Genomic DNA, 18452 nt, shown 5'->3' with positions numbered 1-18452 from the left:
TTGTACAAACGAACAATAATGCATATTGAACAGCTAATAGACTGAACCATACAGTGGGATATCCCTTTTGAATGATTTGATATCCATACGAAATAAGAAAAAAAACGTAACAGAGATAGCAAAGAAAAATGATATAAATTTGAAGCGCATTCATTCTAAGTATATTGGTACCATTACCAATTTGAATATATGTTCGTCTACGTTATTTATCTGAATGTCTTAGTTTTTCTTACATATATTTTATAAGAGTTTACATTGATGTCTTGCAGCCCCGCTGCTTCCCTCCCGTACTCCTCCCCCCTCCCACTAATCCGACAATGACCCAGATGTTTGCTGCTGTGCTCTTTATATGTTCAGTAAACCCAGGCAGGGCTAGCACGATCGACTTCCGGGGCAGCGCTGGCAGAGCTAGTACAGGCAGCAGTCTCGCCTGTTCTATTGTGTGTGAGTGAGTGTATGTGTGGCCTGCCGCGAAGCCGTCTGGCCCGGCCCTGCGTACATCTGCTCCGGAGTCTCAGTGCATCTTCCCGTTTGTTGACAGATAGCAAGATATTTTCACGATGGCGGATCCAACTGACCCCGTTAGGATTTCGGGTAAGCGCGCAGGAAGGGGGTGGCAGGCCATCTGGCTTTGGGGCTGTGCTGTCCAAGAGGCGGGGTCCTCTGAGAGACTAGACTGTCCCAGCAGCGAAGATTCACTCTGGTGATGTATTCGTGGATTTCGACACACAGTCACTGCTACACGGTTCTGGCAGCAACCTCTGAATCCTCCTGACCCATCCCAGTTATCAGTGACGTAACGGAGCATGATGGTTCCCTGGCAGAATACGACGAGGGTCCCTAGACGCCTGTACCTCACAGACAGTAATACACTTTAAAATGGTAACACCCCCCGCTATGTTCCCTCAAAGTAACCTGCTTCACAGCCTCTGATCTCATATGACCTAACAACAAGCGCCGCCGACCTTGGAACTGGGAAGGGAGGCACGAGACGAGTCCTGGCGTCGGCTGAACACATCATGTGATTCTAGACAAATCACGTAATCTACCCCTGCCTAACAAAATAGAATGTGATCGTGTGAATTTAATTTAGTGCTCATGTTAAGCGCTTTAAATCTATTATGCCTAGTTCGCTCTACACTAAACTGCAAAAAATGACTAGTCCAAAACACATATAACACAAAAGACGACTGTGCCCGAACTGCCTCTGCTACAATGCAACACTGCTTCTATTTCGTGGCGCTAGTCCTGTTTAACCGCATCACCTGTCTCCCGACTCTATTGGCTCCTACTCGCTGTTACCATGTGGTCCACGGCCCCAATCGTCTTGCGGCATCCACGCCTGGACTCATCATTTAACTGTTTTTTAAGCTGGGCAGTTATATTTGAAAAGCAGAGTCGTCAAAGATTACGTCTATTGGCGGTCGATTTTCATGAAAATTTCCCAATTTCTATTAGATTACATTTACAATGGAAAGACAGTGGGGCATATTACCAAGGGGGGCGATAGACAATTATCGCCGATTTCGGCCGCTAAGCTGCGATAATTCTATCGCCCCATTAGCAAGCTGTCGCTAACTGATGTTAGCGACAGCTTTTAGGCGATAGCAAGCGGTTTGGGGCCCGCTTTGCATGTCAGCGATGTTTATCGCTAATGACATGCAAAGTGGGCGTACCCAACCCGTTAGCGACTGAAAGCAGTTGATAACGTCGCTATCGCCTATTAACAAGGCAGGCGTTGCGTTGGAAATATTCGCGCTAAGCGCGAATATCTCCAAAAACTAACGCCTGCTCAGACCAGTTCTTAGCCATGTTATCCAATGGGAGGTGGATAACATGGCTAAGAGCATTTTGTCGCTAATGCGTGAATATCGCTGTATACTCAGGGCTATCGCCGGAAAATGTATCGCTTTGGAGATAAACCTTGCTAATAGCAATCTATCTCAGCGATACTTTCCGGCGATGCTTAGCGATAAAAAATTTGTTGCTAAGCCTAGTTAGCGATAAATATCGCTAATAGTTGGTAATATGCCCCTGTATTTTTTGCTATTTAGGAGTGAAGTATATCACTGTGCAAAACTGATGGGTTTGAAAATCCAGTATTTTTTAAAAACTAAAGGTAATTGACATTACTCGGGTACATACTTACCTCACTTGTAAAAAACGCAAAAGTGTAGCATGATTATCGTGTGCATCTTTCTTCTAATGACAGCAATCAGGTTGGGCCGTTAGTCTGCCGTGTTTCAACGCCTGCTCAGACCAGTTCTTAGCCATGTTATCCAATGGGAGGTGGATAACATGGCTAAGAGCATTTTGTCGCTAATGCGTGAATATCGCTGTATTCTCAGCGATGTTCACGCTATCGCCGGAAAATGTATCGCTTTGGAGATAAACCTTGCTAATAGCAATCTATCTCAGCGATAATTTCCGGCGATGCTTAGCGATAAAAAATTTGTTGCTAAGCCTAGTTAGCGATAAATATCGCTAATCGTTGGTAAAATGCCCCTGTATTTTTTGCTATTTAGGAGTGAAGTATATCACTGTGCAAAACTGATGTATTTGAAAAGCCAGTATTTTTTAAAAACTAAAGGTAATTGACATTACTCGGGTACATACTTACCTCACTTGTAAAAAACGCAAAAGTGTAGCATGATTATCGTGTGCATCTTTCTTCTAATGACAGCAATCAGGTTGGGCCGTTAGTCTGCCGTGTTTCAAAAGACTAAAGAACAACGTTAACAGTTAGATGACAAGTTACTCTCATTAAACAAATTCCTTTGTCAACCTTTACTAATGTTTTAAACGGTTTAAACATGACGTATTCTTTTCCGTTCCACTAGCGAAACTTGTCAATATGCCAATGTAATATTTGCTTGCTAATATTTTGAGGAGGGAAACGGACAGTTCCATTGTTTTCAAACATAACTCTTGGAATCTAGGGGGTATATGTACTAGAACTGCTGCTAACTAACGCTAATTAGCAGCAGTTTTATTAACGCAGCATAACACAAAAAACTATCCCCCTGTTAGCGATATATTTACAATACGTCGCCACATGGTGATAGTTTTAGGTAGCCCCTGTGAAAATTGCCGCTAACACTAGCGTGAAGACAATAAAAATTCCAACGTTAGCGGGTGAAAACTGACAAAAGGCCCATTAGCGGCAACAAAAACTAACGTTAGTCATCCCAACGTGACTTTTTTTGCTTCTTGAGGCAAAAATAGCCTATAAGACCACCTCCAATGAAAAATAGGAAACAAAACCAATGGAATGCTGAATGGGGCAGCCAGGTCCAAGTGCAGCACAGATCAACAACCCCCCAACAGCCAGGATGACCAGCCAGAGTCCCAGGGGAAGAGGAAATTCAGGGCTACAGTCATGAAAAGAGGCGCATCGCTGGGCAAAACCAGTGATGCATCACTTATCATTGCACACTCCTTGCAGCACCATGGCATCCAAAACCTTGCATCAGGAGGTTCCCCCATGGACGTGGCGGTGACTGCTGTACCCAGGCTTGTGGAATCCTGCTGAGGCTCCTGCTGGCTGAGTCACTTATTTGGAGAGAGAACAGCGGATTTTGCCACAGTGTCAATGTCCAGGTGAGGAGAAGGTGAGAGGCGTAGCAGAGGAGCCTGGGGGTGAAATCGGGCCCAGGCTTAGCACCTGTGGGTGATGCACCCCCAGTGGCGACTCATCCTCTATGTCGAAAGAGCGTCGCTGCACTGCTTTAAAGCAGTGCAAGAAGGGGAAACATAATATGATGATAACTTTCTGAAGTACTCATGCTATGTTTCCTTTGCCGGAGGGATGGTGGGTGGGGCTGCACTACCCATGGAGCAGGGAAGGGGCGGAGCGGTATGCCCACTCAAGTGCGCTATGACTGTTTGGTTGGCCCTCTCAGACCGCCCAAAGTAGCCATGCACACTTTCCTGATTGCAATGCAGACTGCATTACAGTTTGCATGGAGTACATACCCACCCCTCCAGCCCCTGGCTGAACGCCTTGTCACGGTGCTCAAGAACAATCACAACACAGCATTGCAGCTTTGTCATTGACTTAGGGAAGGGAGCCAGGCTGCCTGCTTCATGTGCCTGGAAGCAGACTCAGGAGAGCAAGAGCACAGAAGACGCGTGACCTGGCCTCAAGGTAAGAATTTAAAAAATATAAATTTACAATCCCAGGTCCCCACCCCCTCCAGTGTGCTTTCCTGCATTTCCCGCCTCCCAGCTGTCCATTCCCCCCAATGCACTACCTAATGGTGCCTGCTGTGCTGCCATGCGCAGTGGGCGGACCACTGGTACGCCAACGGCAAGCCCATCTGCGTCCGTCTGCGCCCAGCACCGAGGCCCTCTCCTCTCAGACACTCCTCTGCTACGACTCCAGCACCCTCCTTGCCATCAACCCTGGACGCCACACTGCCTACCATCTAGCAACACAGTAGAATCCTCTTGCACCCTGTGCCTGTAAAAGCTGCAAACGCACCTTCTGCCACATCAGCGCCTCCTGCCGACCAACAGCGCAGTCTACCGGCTCAATTGCATCCTCCTCAACGTGCAGTACCTCCAAAAACATGCAACCGAAATCTGGGACCTCCTTGACACCACCTCTTCAGATATGGCCTTCTTTATGGAAACGCGGACCAACCTCTGCTCTGGACCGTGCATCGCAATCACCATCCACAACGGCTAAAAGTGTACCCGCACGGACCACCCCGAGCGCCCAGGAGGAGGCATCGCTATTCTCCAAAAAAAGCACACTCCGACTGACCACACACTAGGATCACCCAACAGTGACCATGGAACACCACCACTTCCAGATCCGGACCAACCCCAACACGCCCCTCCGCGGAACCTAATCTACAGGCCCCCTAGGCCATGAACCCCCATTCACCAATGCCATTGCAGACCTCATTGTACCCCAGTCCCTACCATCCTCCGGCTACATCCTACTCGAAGACCTCAAGTTCCGCCTGGACAACCCCAGTGAAAAGAACACCACCCCCATCCTGAGGAACCTCGCCAACATTGGTCTCAAGCAGCTAGTCACCGCACCAACCCACATAGCCTGACACATGCTCAAGCCCGTCTTTTCCACCAACTGGAACTTCAACTACAGCCACACCACAGGACTCTTCTTTACCAACCATCGTTGTTTACATCACGCCTTCACCACGCCCATTGTACACCATCACCATTATTGCCCCCCCATCGCAGCTGGATCAAGGCCACAGAAGAACTTCCCGTCAACTCCCTCAGCACCACCACTCCGCCAACGGATACATACACCAACACCGCAGCGCACAACATCCACCGATGGATCTCAAACTGTGCCGAACACCCACGCACCCCTCAAGAAAATACCAGGAAAATAACACTCCAAGCAGGCCAACTGGTTTACTCCTGCCCTCCACTAGTCCAGCCCAACCTGAAAGCATCTCCAGAAGAGATGGAGCCACAACATCAATCAACTCCACAACACAGTCACCCTTGCACCATGGCGCAAGATTGCCTGCGTTAGTGCATGGCAGCCATTATGCGCCAACGTAGGGGAAAAAGACAGAGGGCTTATTCATCAGCCCCTTCTGACAGTTTCACCCCCCCAGTGTGTTATTTTCTTGGCGTACTTGCAGCATGATTCTTGCACCACGTTGCACCGTATTTGCAAAGAGACGTATTCAGGCATATGTGTGACCTTGTGAAGCCCTGTGCCACATTATACCTGTATCAGGTATGATGTATGCAGGGTGGGCGTTCCCACGCAACAAAGGAGTGGCGCAGTGAAATCCTTCAGATTTCACTGCAACAATTGTAGGATAAGGGTGACGCTGTGTCACATGGATAGGCTGGCCCCATGAATTGCTGGAGTTGCGTCATGCTTGTGACACACCTGCAGCAATGCGTGACTTTATCGCTGACAGATACGTCAGGATTCCAGATGTATCTTTCATTAGTAGCGACATGGAGCACCGTACAGTGAATACAGCGCATCCATGGTGTCACAAGAAGGGCGTAGTGAAAAGTGTTGCAACGCTGTTTTGATGCAGCGATGCAACACTTTATAGGAATGAGGCCAAGGAATGCACCCTATCTTATTAATGGTGCGCATTCCTGCCCCATAGTTTTGTCGCAGGACAGCAAAATTCCTTGGAGCGCTTTCCAGCACCAAAAACCTTTGAAATGAGGCCCCAAGTGTTTGCACCATTTATAAGACCAGCTATTTTCTGATCTTAAAAAACTGCCTCAAACTGGAGTTAGAGGTAGTGTTTTTGGTTTTGCACCATGGTTTCCGTAATCGTATGGGGGTCCTACAAGATAATGATTGAGTAGGGCCTCCCCAAGTTTAGCGCAGAGGAACGCCTGGAGACACCGACGGAGAGAGCGGTGCTCCTCATTTACCTGCGCTGCAGCCAGGTGAGGTGAGGCGCTAACCCCACACTAATTGGATTGTGGTGGAGCATTTGAACCTGAAAACCAGGTGACATTTTTCCTTTTAATACTTATCACTATTTTTCAGCAGTAGCACCAACTAGGTCCTGATGAATGCATGGGTACTTCCTTAGATGCAGAAACATGTTGACCACTCGCTGAGCAGATATTTTGTTAAATCTGCCTTGTACACCCCTTTTTTAGAGTTAGGAAGCTGAGAGAAACTATTAAAAAAACATTTTCTACTCAGTTTTACCTACTTTTATATTACCACTAGTCACTTTTTTTGCACTGCTTTTTGCTACTGTGTTCGCCTAACAGATAATATCTGTAGGGTCTCTTTACTTTCACAGTCCTCCATTGCGTTTGGTGTGATTGTGAGGGCACACACTCCTGGGTAAGGAGAACCCAAATGATGTGATAGTGGCGGCACAGTTAGACAACTGATGGAAAATTTCCACCTAGAATATGTGCCTCGCGTGAATGTGCTGTCATCTTGTCACGTGATGCAATTAATGAATGTAGTTTCCACCTGTCTCTTATTTTTTCATGCCAATGTTTGTTTGTGATTAGATTTCACTTCTTTTAGACTCCTAGATACCCTTTGTTGTACACTAGGGGTCCAGTATGCCATTATCTAAATCAACCTAATTGTGCTAAGTCTTGTCACAAAGCATTCTTCCAATGATTGTTCCATAAAATGTGTATCCAGCTTTGCTGGGCTGTCTTTCCAAATGAACAGTTGATTGTTTTCTTTTTAATGTTTGTACATCATGTCAACTTAGTAGTCATATTTTCTTTGTATAATTCTTGATGTTCTTCTTCTGTGATTCCAAAATGTTTCAGTTTTTATTTAGCAGTTTCCTTTTTGTCTCAAAGCTTATATTCTGTCACGTCCTCTGTAGGTAAGATTCATCGGTCAACCCTACTGAATTTCAAATTCTTTGATCGATGTCCTGCTTTTACAAAGTGTACTGCCATTGCATTTCTATAGTCACATTATTCTGTGGGTCTGCAGTACCATATTATTTGTGCCTTTAAAGTTGGAGGTGCTACCTCTATATATTTTGTGGCATGGCTGCACATATATTTTTTGTGGCAGTTGATAAAATGTTCAGTATTAAACTATCTCATGGTTTTGTGCTGTTGATCCTGAGATGACCAAGCATTTTGTGTGCAAAGAAAACCTGGTTTGTGGTGAAAGTCTATTTGCTTTCTTATTCTTGCCGTTTATTTAGATAGACTCATACTCTCACTTATTGTGCCTCATCTTTTGAATGCAAATTCAGGTTTTAGACCTAATATTTTCTACAGCTCTGTCCATAACAAATACAGTTTACAATCGGTTGCATAGTTTTCCGGATTCATAACGCTATATTAGCCTTATTTTTCGCTTAGTAGTTTCAGTGTGTTTTGTTTGCTACACCCTTGTTGCAAGAATCTTTCATTGGGTTCTTTCATTTGGTCTTGGAATAGAGCATCATTTTTGCATTTTTCTCGTAAAAAAAAATTCAACATAAGGAAGTTATGAATTTGGCTTTTTGAATGTTTATTTGTAGTGACAGTCTTTGTATGGAGGGATTCCCTGCATTACCCCTAAGACTGGCTCTAGTCAGTTCTTCCCCGTTCCTCTGGTCCTAGCTCCAAACTGTCTATGGGGCCAAAGACAGGGGCAGAGTTGGTACCAGGTTCCTTTTGTGTGTGCTGCAGGCAACCAGGTCAATTGAAGCACAGTTAGGGTAGGGCACCTTTCCTCCTCAGTCATCCTGTCAGAAAGATCCACTCCCCTCAAACCGAAATCTTCTTTCTTGCTAAATCTAAAAAGAGTGCACAAAATGTCTTCACATCAATCCACTTCAGATTGAGATCTGTGTTTTTGAGTGTGTCAGCATAACTCTTTAGTTCACACTTTGTTCCTTATAAAATTATAATCCTCTTTGTAGCAACCCTAATATGTTAGAGATCTGTGCAGATGATTCAGTTTATTATTATAAACCAACAATAGTTTATAGCACCATGCTTGCTCACTTCCTTCAAACCCTGCCATGAACACGTTCGCATACGAGGGAGCGAAAATGGTGGCCATTGCTGTCCCTTGTTTCTGTGCGTATGATATATGGCAGAATCTAAAAGCATTTTTTGTTTAATGGAAAGCAGGCCATTTCTAGTTACATATTGAATTAACCATGTAATTTGCATATTTCCCCTTCAAGAAGCTGAGCAAGGCTTCTAAACCTTCCCATTGCTGTATAGTAGTACACACATTCTTACATTTAAATTAGCTAAATAGTAGATTTTATCTCTGACAGAGGATGGCAGTGCTTACTCCAGTGGTTACAAAAACTTGTCTACGGTCAGGGGAGTTCCATTAGAAATCCTATGCTTGATATCTTGGGCTTTCGTATTGCAAAATGTTTTTTTGCAGATTTTAAGTGCTAGGTGAAAAGTCTGTATCCCAGAATCTTAATTTCTTTATCCAGAAGCCCTTGCTATTTCAATTAATTTAGCTTCAGTTTTATTTGTTTTTGGGTTTCTTTAGTTGGATAATTAATGTTTTTTAATTGCATTCTTTTTTAATCAGTAGCTTGTGCTCTTCTTTAAAGTATTTGATGTTCACTATCACCAATGTTTCACCTCTGCCTGACCATTTTTTCATTGTGATGGCGTTGTCATTGTAATCGGGCCATAGATATCTGTAGCTGTCTGTTTCTGTTACCTAATGACATAAGTATTGACAGTAAAAGACATGCAGATGTATAAACTGCAGTTTAGAACATTATGTTGTGGCTGATGTGGGCCTCAGTCATTCTGTATTTAATTGGTAATGTTTGTATTAATGGCCTTACAAATTGTCTATTTTGTGAACTACGTGCGTACATGCAAGCCAGACATCTTGGCTTTGCCAAACACTTATTCGGTCTTGCATTGTCTAGTTGCAAAACACCTATTGTGGATTTACCACAACCTATAGTGGGCTTCGAGGAAGCTCATTTCTGGGTTGGTGTAGGAGGGTGAAGTATTGTGGTGAGGGGATTAGGCCTGACCATGTAACACTATCACAATACCTGAAAGATGATCCATGGATTTACACTAATAATTCCTTATCTCAGTCCTGTTAGTGTGGCAAAGAGCAGCTAGGCTTTACTAAAGGAACATGTGTTAAGCATTTATGATTTCCCCCTACCCCGCACCCAGTGTTGCTCTCTTTCATATGTTGCTATTCTCCTCCCTACAACTGGCTTTATTTTTAGTAGGCGATAAATTCCGTTCCGCTCGCGGAATTTGCGAAATGTGGGTAATTTGGCGTTTCGCGGAGAACGCGGAATTGGCAAAAATTCCACGACCCGCGGCATTGCGGAATTTTTTGCTGCTTCGGGCTTTCAAAATGCATGTTCGCGAGATATTTCTCCCCGAGCGCGCAAACAGTGTTCGCGAACAGGAAAAAAGCATTGCGAACGGGCGGAAAAAGCAATTCCACGTGTTTGCAGAATTTTTGCGTGCTTGCAGAGATTTTTCACTGTTTCGTGGAGCTTTGCGTAGTGCGACTAGGCAAATTCCGCCCACTCCTAATTTTTAGGCCTCTCTTAGGCAGTGCTTGCACTGTGTCTTCGAGACATGCAGTATAGGATATGGGCTTGAAAAAAATACGAATCTTTTTCACTGGGTTCCTGTTGCTGTCCTTTAGAAATGCTGCCTTTTCATTGGTGATTACACTTAGTATTTCTTCCTTGTGGAAATTTGCATCCTCACATTAGAACTGGCTCTCTTACATTTGTTCTTACTGTTCAGGTTATTTATACTTACAGAGAACTTTTATTTAGGTAGCCTGCCTCTTTGTTCATTCACTGACCTTTTCACTTATGCAGTGAAACTTCGGTCGCATCATTTGCTTGCTGAAACTTTAGCTCCCTGTGCCTCTCCCCCAGCCCTCCCACAACACTGCTTTGGTTGCTTCATGTTCCTTAATCTCCTCATGCCTTCCTCTCCCACAACACTGCTCTCAGGCACCCACTACCCCTCCGAGGCCACTGTTGTTTTGCTTGATTTTTTGTTACCTTATGCATAATTTGCAATACAGTGCCCTCGTTTAATATCCTTTAGCTGTCTACCCCCAGACCCAGTGCGGCATTACTTTCGCGCCCCTGAGATCGATGCATTGAATTCTTATGGTATTTTACATTAAACACTTTTATTTATATAGTGCATCTAGCCGTGGGCTATGGATAATAACCAATCTGCCCGTTATCACAGAACGTTGAGTCGACAGCGGACTCGAACACAGATCCCCAGCTCACCAGTCAGCAGCTCTCACCACTGTGCCATATCCTTTGCCTAGCCATGTTGAAGGGTGCACTCCCATATGTGGCCAAAAGAGGTCCCAAGGGACACCTGGTGACAGCCTGTGGTACTTCACCCTCATAACACAACTTTTTGGTTTTTGCAGTTGTAGCATGAACCCGATGGGAAGGTATTGGAGCGCTTTACAGAAGCACCTGTTATCCAGTTCCAAAGTGGCAGCTCGCCGTGCTAATATTTTACATCAAGAACATTTGAATTTTATTCAGCGCAATTGCTCTGTGCACTAATATGAAGCAGTGTTTAATTTCCTTTTGCAATCAGGCGTGCGTGCACAGTTGGGAGCGCTTCGGTCTCTACGCTCACTAACGGAGGCACCCCTTTCCTGTTTTTTTTGTTTTGCAGTTGTAGCATAAACCCGCCTGGAAGGTATTGGTGCGCTTTAAGTGAGCACCAGTTCCATTGTGGCAGTTCGCTGTGCTATATTTTCCAACAAGGACATTTGACGGCATTAGGTTTGCTCCTCCGCTCACTTGCTGAAAACAATGACAACAAATGGCAGCCTCAGAACGGAGAGAAAAAAAAGGTTCAAAATACATAAAGTGGGCAGATTGGTTTTATTCATAACCAAACACATTTGTGCCACTTTACTAAGTTTTCCAGTAAAGCGCTGGTTTAATTTCCTCTTCTTTCTTCAAACAACACTGTTCACTTCTCCTGCTCTGCCGCTGCCCCTCCCCAGCTCTCTCTCTTCCTCTTATTCCCTCTGTTCCTGTCTCTGTCTTGTTCCTAATCCCTTGCTGAAAACAAGGACTCTTATTCTCTCTTTCCTCTCCTTTCATTTATTTGTTCTTCTGTGAAATGGATACAAAAACAAAAAACAAAAAAAACACTTTGGCTGCAAATGTCGTCTTTTACAGACATTTTTCTATTAGAAAGTACAGCCTGAGGATGGAAAAAAAGGTTCATAATACGAAAAATAAACAATAAAGCAATACAGAGTGGTTGCAAAGAGGCCAGATTGGTTTTATTCACAACCACACACATTGGTGCCACTTTGCAGAATTTCCGAGTGAAGCGCTACTTTCTTTTTCTCCTTTTTTCTTTGAACAACATTGTTTTCTCCGGGTGGGGAAGTGCACCATTCCTAGAGGTACTGCAATACCTAGTTGATGCATAAAGTGGAAAACCTTTAATGTGATCCTTATCAGCGTTTTCCCTGATTTTAGCTTATAAAATGTGTACAGTGGTTCTGTGATCAGGGATGTGGACTTTTTAAACCATACTGCTTACGTTTTGTCCTAACTTTTCAGGCAAAAACACTCATGATTTCTGAATAATAAGTGTAAAAGTGTTAAGGTAACTATGTTGTTCCTGCTTACGTTGCACATGTTTTACTTAATCTTGCATTCCCTATGAGTGTTTCCAGGATGTTGTTGAAGTGTTTTTTTCAGCCAGCATATTACTCTCCCCTCCCTCATAACCTATTTCCCATTTTCTTGTTCTCCATTGCCGCAAGGTCATACGAATGCCAATATCGGTATGCAAACATCATCACTTCCCTTCATACAAAAATACAAAAGTAAAAAACATTGTCATATTCAACATCAAGAGCTCTAACTTTCACAAATGCAAAACACATTGCATTGCAAATGCTTGCTTATACGTCCACTCCAAACCAAAACAAATGGGTAAAATACCTTGTCATTTACAACGCCAATAGCTCTAACTCTTCCAAATGCAAGACCTTTTGCATTGCAAATGCTTGTTGTTTTAGTCCATGGGTTTGCACCTACCACATATGAACTCTTTGTAAATGGTACACCGAGTGAAACATTTTGCTCTTTCATATACATGGTTACACTCTCACATGGGTAAAATTGAGGAAAAATTGGTGCTGTAGAATAGAGAGACTAGAAATATATAGTACACCTAAGCAACCACCTAAAGCAGACAACCCAGTCCTACTCTCTACCATAAACAAGAAGAAAACAAATCACTTTTTCTGTGTCTACTTGCCTACAATTTAGGGCCCCAGTATGGAATAACATAAAACTAGAGATTAACAGAACTTCCCTCTACTGGGAGGGATAGTCCAGGATAGGTATAAAGCGTGTTAGAGACATGATAATAAATAATTATACTAAAACATTTCTAGAATTGAAAGCAGATTGATTACACATGGAGCCTCTCAGAATATTGGAGACACAAGTGATTCACTTGCTGCGCAAAGTGCTGGGTTCCCATACCTCTGACCCACCATAATCTCCCTTTTGGAAATGTCCATCAGCGTGGGAGCATTCTAAAGCGGCAGTTTCAGGTTTGTCCTTGTTGTCTGCCCCACTGCAGAAGCACTCAGCCTAACATGGCAAGACAGACTCCCCAAACAGTTTACTGATGAGATGTGGTCTGGGATCTTATTCCATCATGGTAAAGGTCTCCGAGAAGCTTCTTTAAAATGCTAGCCAAATGGCACTCGACACAACGGAGACATTGCAGAGCTAATCGGAGTCCAGTTTCCTATTGTTGCGGATATGGAAAAGAAGTATGGTAAAGAAGTAAAACATATCATACATATTCTGGTCATGCCCTATATTATCTACATATTTGTCTCATATACATTCAATATGCTGTCCCAGTGGACATAATGTTAATTTCACCCTTGCACTGACTATGCTACATGACACTTGTGACAGAGGTAGTGACACTGGGAAAGGTGGTTTGTAAAATCTCTAGCTGTGGGGAAGATGTGTATGTTAAGACAATGGAAGATGACAGTATATCCTGCTAGTGAAGATTTGCTTTGGGAAATTATAGTAGTGGCTGGACATGAAAGGTCGATTTGTAGGCTAAATGCAAGAGAGAATTGATTCTGACGATAGCCTGATTCTTCTAATATACCTCAGAATATCTATATTTATGACTATGGTCTGATCACAATCATCTAGGGTAGATTGTGTAGTGAACACTGGGTGTCCTTTGTATTGCTTTGACACTGATGCTTGTATAATCACTGTTTTCTCCCCTCCCCCAAGGCCGAACTCTCAAATAGGAAGTTGGGTACTGTAAAACAGGACGCTCAATGTTTCTTTAGCACAGGGAAATGTAACCACAAGCTACTTAAATGGTAAATAAATATAATCTCTGTGATATGGTAAGCACCAGTACATGATGGGAACTTCCCTTTTATCCCCCACCCTTGTACCCCCCCCCCCTTTAAAGTTGTATTGTGCGACAGAACTACCCATTTGTACTACGTATTGGACTATGTTAACAGATCCTTTGAAATGTTGTTGGACTAATGCCTCGCCTTAGAAATGTACACATAGCGGGAATGTCTTTTTATTAATGGATATATTTTACAATATGTTTATCTTAGTGCACTATGCATCAACCTACTGGAAATGATTGCACATTCATGTGTTCACTCTGGCGCAGTGATAATGATTGATTTTTTTTTAAAATAATTGTTTTGATTAGAAAAAGTAGTCTTAAAGATTGTCCTTATCTTTTTGAGGTCTTGTAGCTAGAATCGTACTGTGTCTCCTAGCTGACACGTTATAAATGCGTAATGTACACTATTGTTCTTCACGGCTCTTTCTTAATGGAAAGAATTGTTTTGCCGCATGAATCCTTTTCTGTGTTCACGTGCTGTGCATTATCCACCATTTAGTAGTTGGGTCCAGAATCTTCCTGCTAGTTCATTTTTCACGTCTCGCATTTATTTATTTATTGGGAGGGCGTCGTCTGTGGCCATGTGGTGCTATGTCCGTGCGCCCATGACTTCTGCCGTGCGCCCTGGAAGCCCTTATGCGTGGTCACCATCTTCTGCTTCTTTTGTTTTTTGCTGTTGTGTCTGGACGCGTTAGCCAAGCCTCCATGGACACCAAGAAAGAAGAGAACTGAAGTCGACGAATCTAATCACTAAAGACATCTTTGGAGAGAAATACAGAAAATCACTAAAGATCACCAAAAAGTAGATGTATCACGTGGGAGGACAACCACGCGGTCGAAGAATGCTCCAGCAGGGGACAGAATCAGTCGAGGGGAATGGAAAACACTCCCTTTAAATTCTATCTCAAGAGTCACTATAAGTTTGTCCAGAAGGGCAGCCACCAGGTCTGCAACCTCTGCTTGCTGAGAGACCATAGCCAGGCCGCTGCAAGCCAAGCTGAGACAGGCACACTACACCACCATGCAGACATAGAAGAAGGAGGGCATCGTTAAGAGAGCTCGGACTATCAAGCAAGGAAAAGGGCAACGTAGGTACAGAAGCGACACTAGCCAAAGGTTCAGATGATGAGAGAGAAGTCTTTCACCCAAAGTCACAGGTTCTGTCAAAGAGACATAAGGAGGGAGAACTCTAAATACACCCTCAGGTAAACAGGCAAAATAACAGGAGGGGGGGTGGATTATAAAACATCAGACCGAGTCCTACAAGACTGCCTCAGCACCGAAAAGTAGTCGATCGCAAGAAAGTCGAAACACGTTGATCCCCCACGGATCCAGTTTTACAGCTACTAGTGGAGGACATCTCCTGGTGAAGCACTTGATGTTGAAAGACAAGCAAGAGAGTGTGAAAGAACCAATACACGTCGGAGCCCAGGCTCCAAAGAAAAGACCACCAACTGCGACTGAAGCCAATGAGTAGGCGCGTGAGGTAGAAAGAATTAAGTGCTTTAAAGCTGGAATGTTGTCCATTCTCCTGACGAAGAAAGATTTTGAGCCATCCCTTTGGGAATTTCAAATCCCTTTGAAGGCTTTGGGGGAACCGAGCCGAGAAGAGATACAGGCGGTCAAGCTACAGCTACTGACCATACCATAGCCAAAAAAGTAAGAACAAGAAAGTTCTTTGAAGACCATAAGCTTGACAAGGATCAGAGATTCTCAGACATTAAAAAGCATCGACAACCCATGGCAAGACCTATACTAAGATTCACCAGAAGAGGGAGCCACCTTCTACCCCTTGAGGCCATCACCTCCAGACAACATCACCAACATCATCACCAACAACATCACCATGTACAACTCAAAATTCAAGCCAGGTTCCACTCGAACCATCTCAAACTTAACCCCAAAAAAACTGAAATTATTCTTTTCTCCCCAAAAAACAACCAGCTTCCCATCCAAAAGTGGATCACAGACCTTAACGCCCTCAACTGCTCCTTGTCCCTAGCCACCTCAGTCAAATCCTTGGGCATCTCCCTTGACAACCGCCTAACTCTCAACGTACACATCAACAACTCTGCCAAAGGAGCCCTCTTTACCCTCCGTAACCTTAAGAAAATTAAGCCCTTCATCCCAATTGATGACTTTAAACTGGCAGTCCAATCGCTTGCTCTATCGCGCATTGATTACGGCAATGCCATCCTGACCGGAATTCCCAAAACCCACCTGGCACCTCTTAAATCTGTGCTCAACCTCGCGGCTAGGCTTATCACAGACTGCAAACGATTTGACCACATCACTCCCGCCCTTAAATCCCTTAAATGGCTCCCCATTGAAGGTAGATCCACATATAAAACAGCCTGCATTACACACAAAATCCTCCACCAAAACACACCAACATACCTCTCCAACAAACTGACCAAAGCAGGCTGCACGCGATCACTGAGAAGCTCCAACACCCTCCTACTTATCCCCCCCCTACAGAAAAAGAATTCCACTCAGTCACGCTCCTTTTCAGGCAATGCCCCACTTATTTGGAATGCCCTCCCAAAAGACCTCCGCTGTAACCAGTCCCACCCTAGCTTCAAAAAGAACTCAAACTTCTTCTCCTTAATAAATACTGGGGTTTCTAATCGCTCCCTGGTAGCCCCGCCCCTCTGCACCACCCCGCCTAGCTGCTCCGCTTATGACTTGTGACCACCCGCCTGGCCAACTTCTTTTCCGTCTATCTGATCACCTTTACTCCCCTCCTCATGACCCTCATTTCTCTTGCCTGTTTTTTTTTTTTTTTTTTTTTTTACTTAAGTGAGGCTTCCTGCCAAACTGTGACCGCTATTTTGTATTAATCAGAGTGTCTAGCAATTTGTTTTTACTCTCTTATCTAGATGTCATGTATCCTATGTGGACTTGCTCTTTTATTTTTCCATTGTCTGTGCTTATACACACTGTACCTGTTGGAAACACCTTTGTAAAGCGCTCTGATACTCCTGGGTCCAGCCAGCGCTATATAAAACCTCTTAAATAAAAAAAATAAAAAAAAGTGATTAAAAAGATGGCAGCAGGTATGGAGTCCACCTCAAGCAAGAGAAGGCACATACCTGCTTTGCTAGGATACAAGAGTTTCAAGGAGAAAGCACAAGCCAGTACCTTCCAATGCTCATCAGCATTTAGGATCAGGGAAGAGCGGCTTTCAGAGAGCCTGCAGCCTGTAAGGCTTTAGCCCAGAGGTGCAAAAAGAAATATAAGCACTTTTCCCAAGACCCACTATACATCCAGGGAAATGCTATGACCGATTCTATAATTGTGGCCTCAGCAAATACCTTCAGACACAAAGGAAGCCAACAAAGACCAAGGAAAGTCGACAAAAGGGATAAATGAATCTGAAGATGGCGACCATGCACAGGGGCTTCTGGGGCGCACCTCTGGCGTCATGGGGCCACGGACATAGCACCGGATTCCCACAGACGGCTCCCAGTAAAAAAAAACAAGCATTTGCAATGCAATAGGTCTCGCATTTGTGAGAGTTTGAGCTATTGGCAATGTAAAGGACAATGCCTTTTATTTATCTTTTGAAAACCTGCAAGCGGTGCGTAAACACGCACTTTGTACTTACAGTCCTTGCATACGAGAAGCAAGGCTGGCAGTAAAAGAGGCGCATTTACTGCCAGCTTGCTATTCGTAAGCAACAACTGTAAGTGCATAGTTAGTGTTCAAGCATTGCTTGTAGGTTTTGAAAACACAGATGTATTTCAGTGAGTATTGTGCTCCACAAATGTCACTCTCACTCACTTGTACTGTACCTACCCACTCGCTCTAAGTGATGTATAAACACTGCCCTCAGGCCCTGTGTGTCGCAATACCTTCCACTTGCTTTTTAGCCAACAGCACTTTTGTTCCGGAGATAAAACCAAAACGTTAAACTGCAAGTCCTAAAAATGCAAAGTGCGGTTGGCTATACACGGGGTTCTATGGGGTGAGAATGCACTAGTTAGCTGATGTGTCGCGTGTGAAAAGGGGACAGCCTATGCTAGATGAACGTGGCACATGTTCTCAGGAATGTCGGTTTATCTACATCCCTTGTAACGCGTTACATGATTTATTCTAAGGCAGGTGGCTACAAAAAAGGACGCTGTTTAGACTGTAGCTACTAACCCCTGATCTTTAATGTACTTTTATTTATCTAGAAATAGTTTGACAATTTTCCATTAAAATGTATGGATGGGGGGATATCAGATGGGGGGGGGGGGGTATACCAAAGCACCTTTACATCGTATGCTTGCACTGTATTTGCATTTTACTAGTCGCTTTCTTTATGCGTATGTTGCTCATTTAAGCCTGTTCCGTTTTAGCATTCTGCTAGTTGTAGCTGTGAGATTCCTGTTAGAAAGCACATTGAATTAACACACATTCTTCGCACGTGGTGGGGGTGCTGGTATTTTTTAATTATTCAGAATAGTGAGTACCTGTAATACTGCAGTCCTAGTTCAGGCACTGTACAAGTACCAGAATGCAAAGAGTAAAACAATGATTTGTTCACCCACATGGAACAATTTGTATGGAGT

General features: G+C 43.9%; 1 protein-coding gene across 1 annotated transcript in view; it reads left to right on the top strand.

Annotated features, from left to right (window-relative positions):
- The first annotated feature begins 414 nt into the window (after positions 1-414).
- LOC144799681 (uncharacterized) overlaps positions 415-18452 on the top strand; it is a 100034-nt gene continuing 81996 nt past the window's right edge. The window contains exon 1 of the mRNA XM_078671164.1: positions 415-594. Coding sequence (XP_078527290.1) covers positions 561-594 — 34 coding nt within the window. The 5' untranslated portion in view covers positions 415-560. The remainder of the gene's footprint in view (positions 595-18452) is intronic.

The sequence above is a fragment of the Lissotriton helveticus genome, chromosome 12, assembly GCF_964261635.1.
Source record: "Lissotriton helveticus chromosome 12, aLisHel1.1, whole genome shotgun sequence".
Taxonomy (NCBI): domain Eukaryota; kingdom Metazoa; phylum Chordata; class Amphibia; order Caudata; family Salamandridae; genus Lissotriton; species Lissotriton helveticus.
This window is presented reverse-complemented; position numbering and strand designations above follow the sequence as displayed.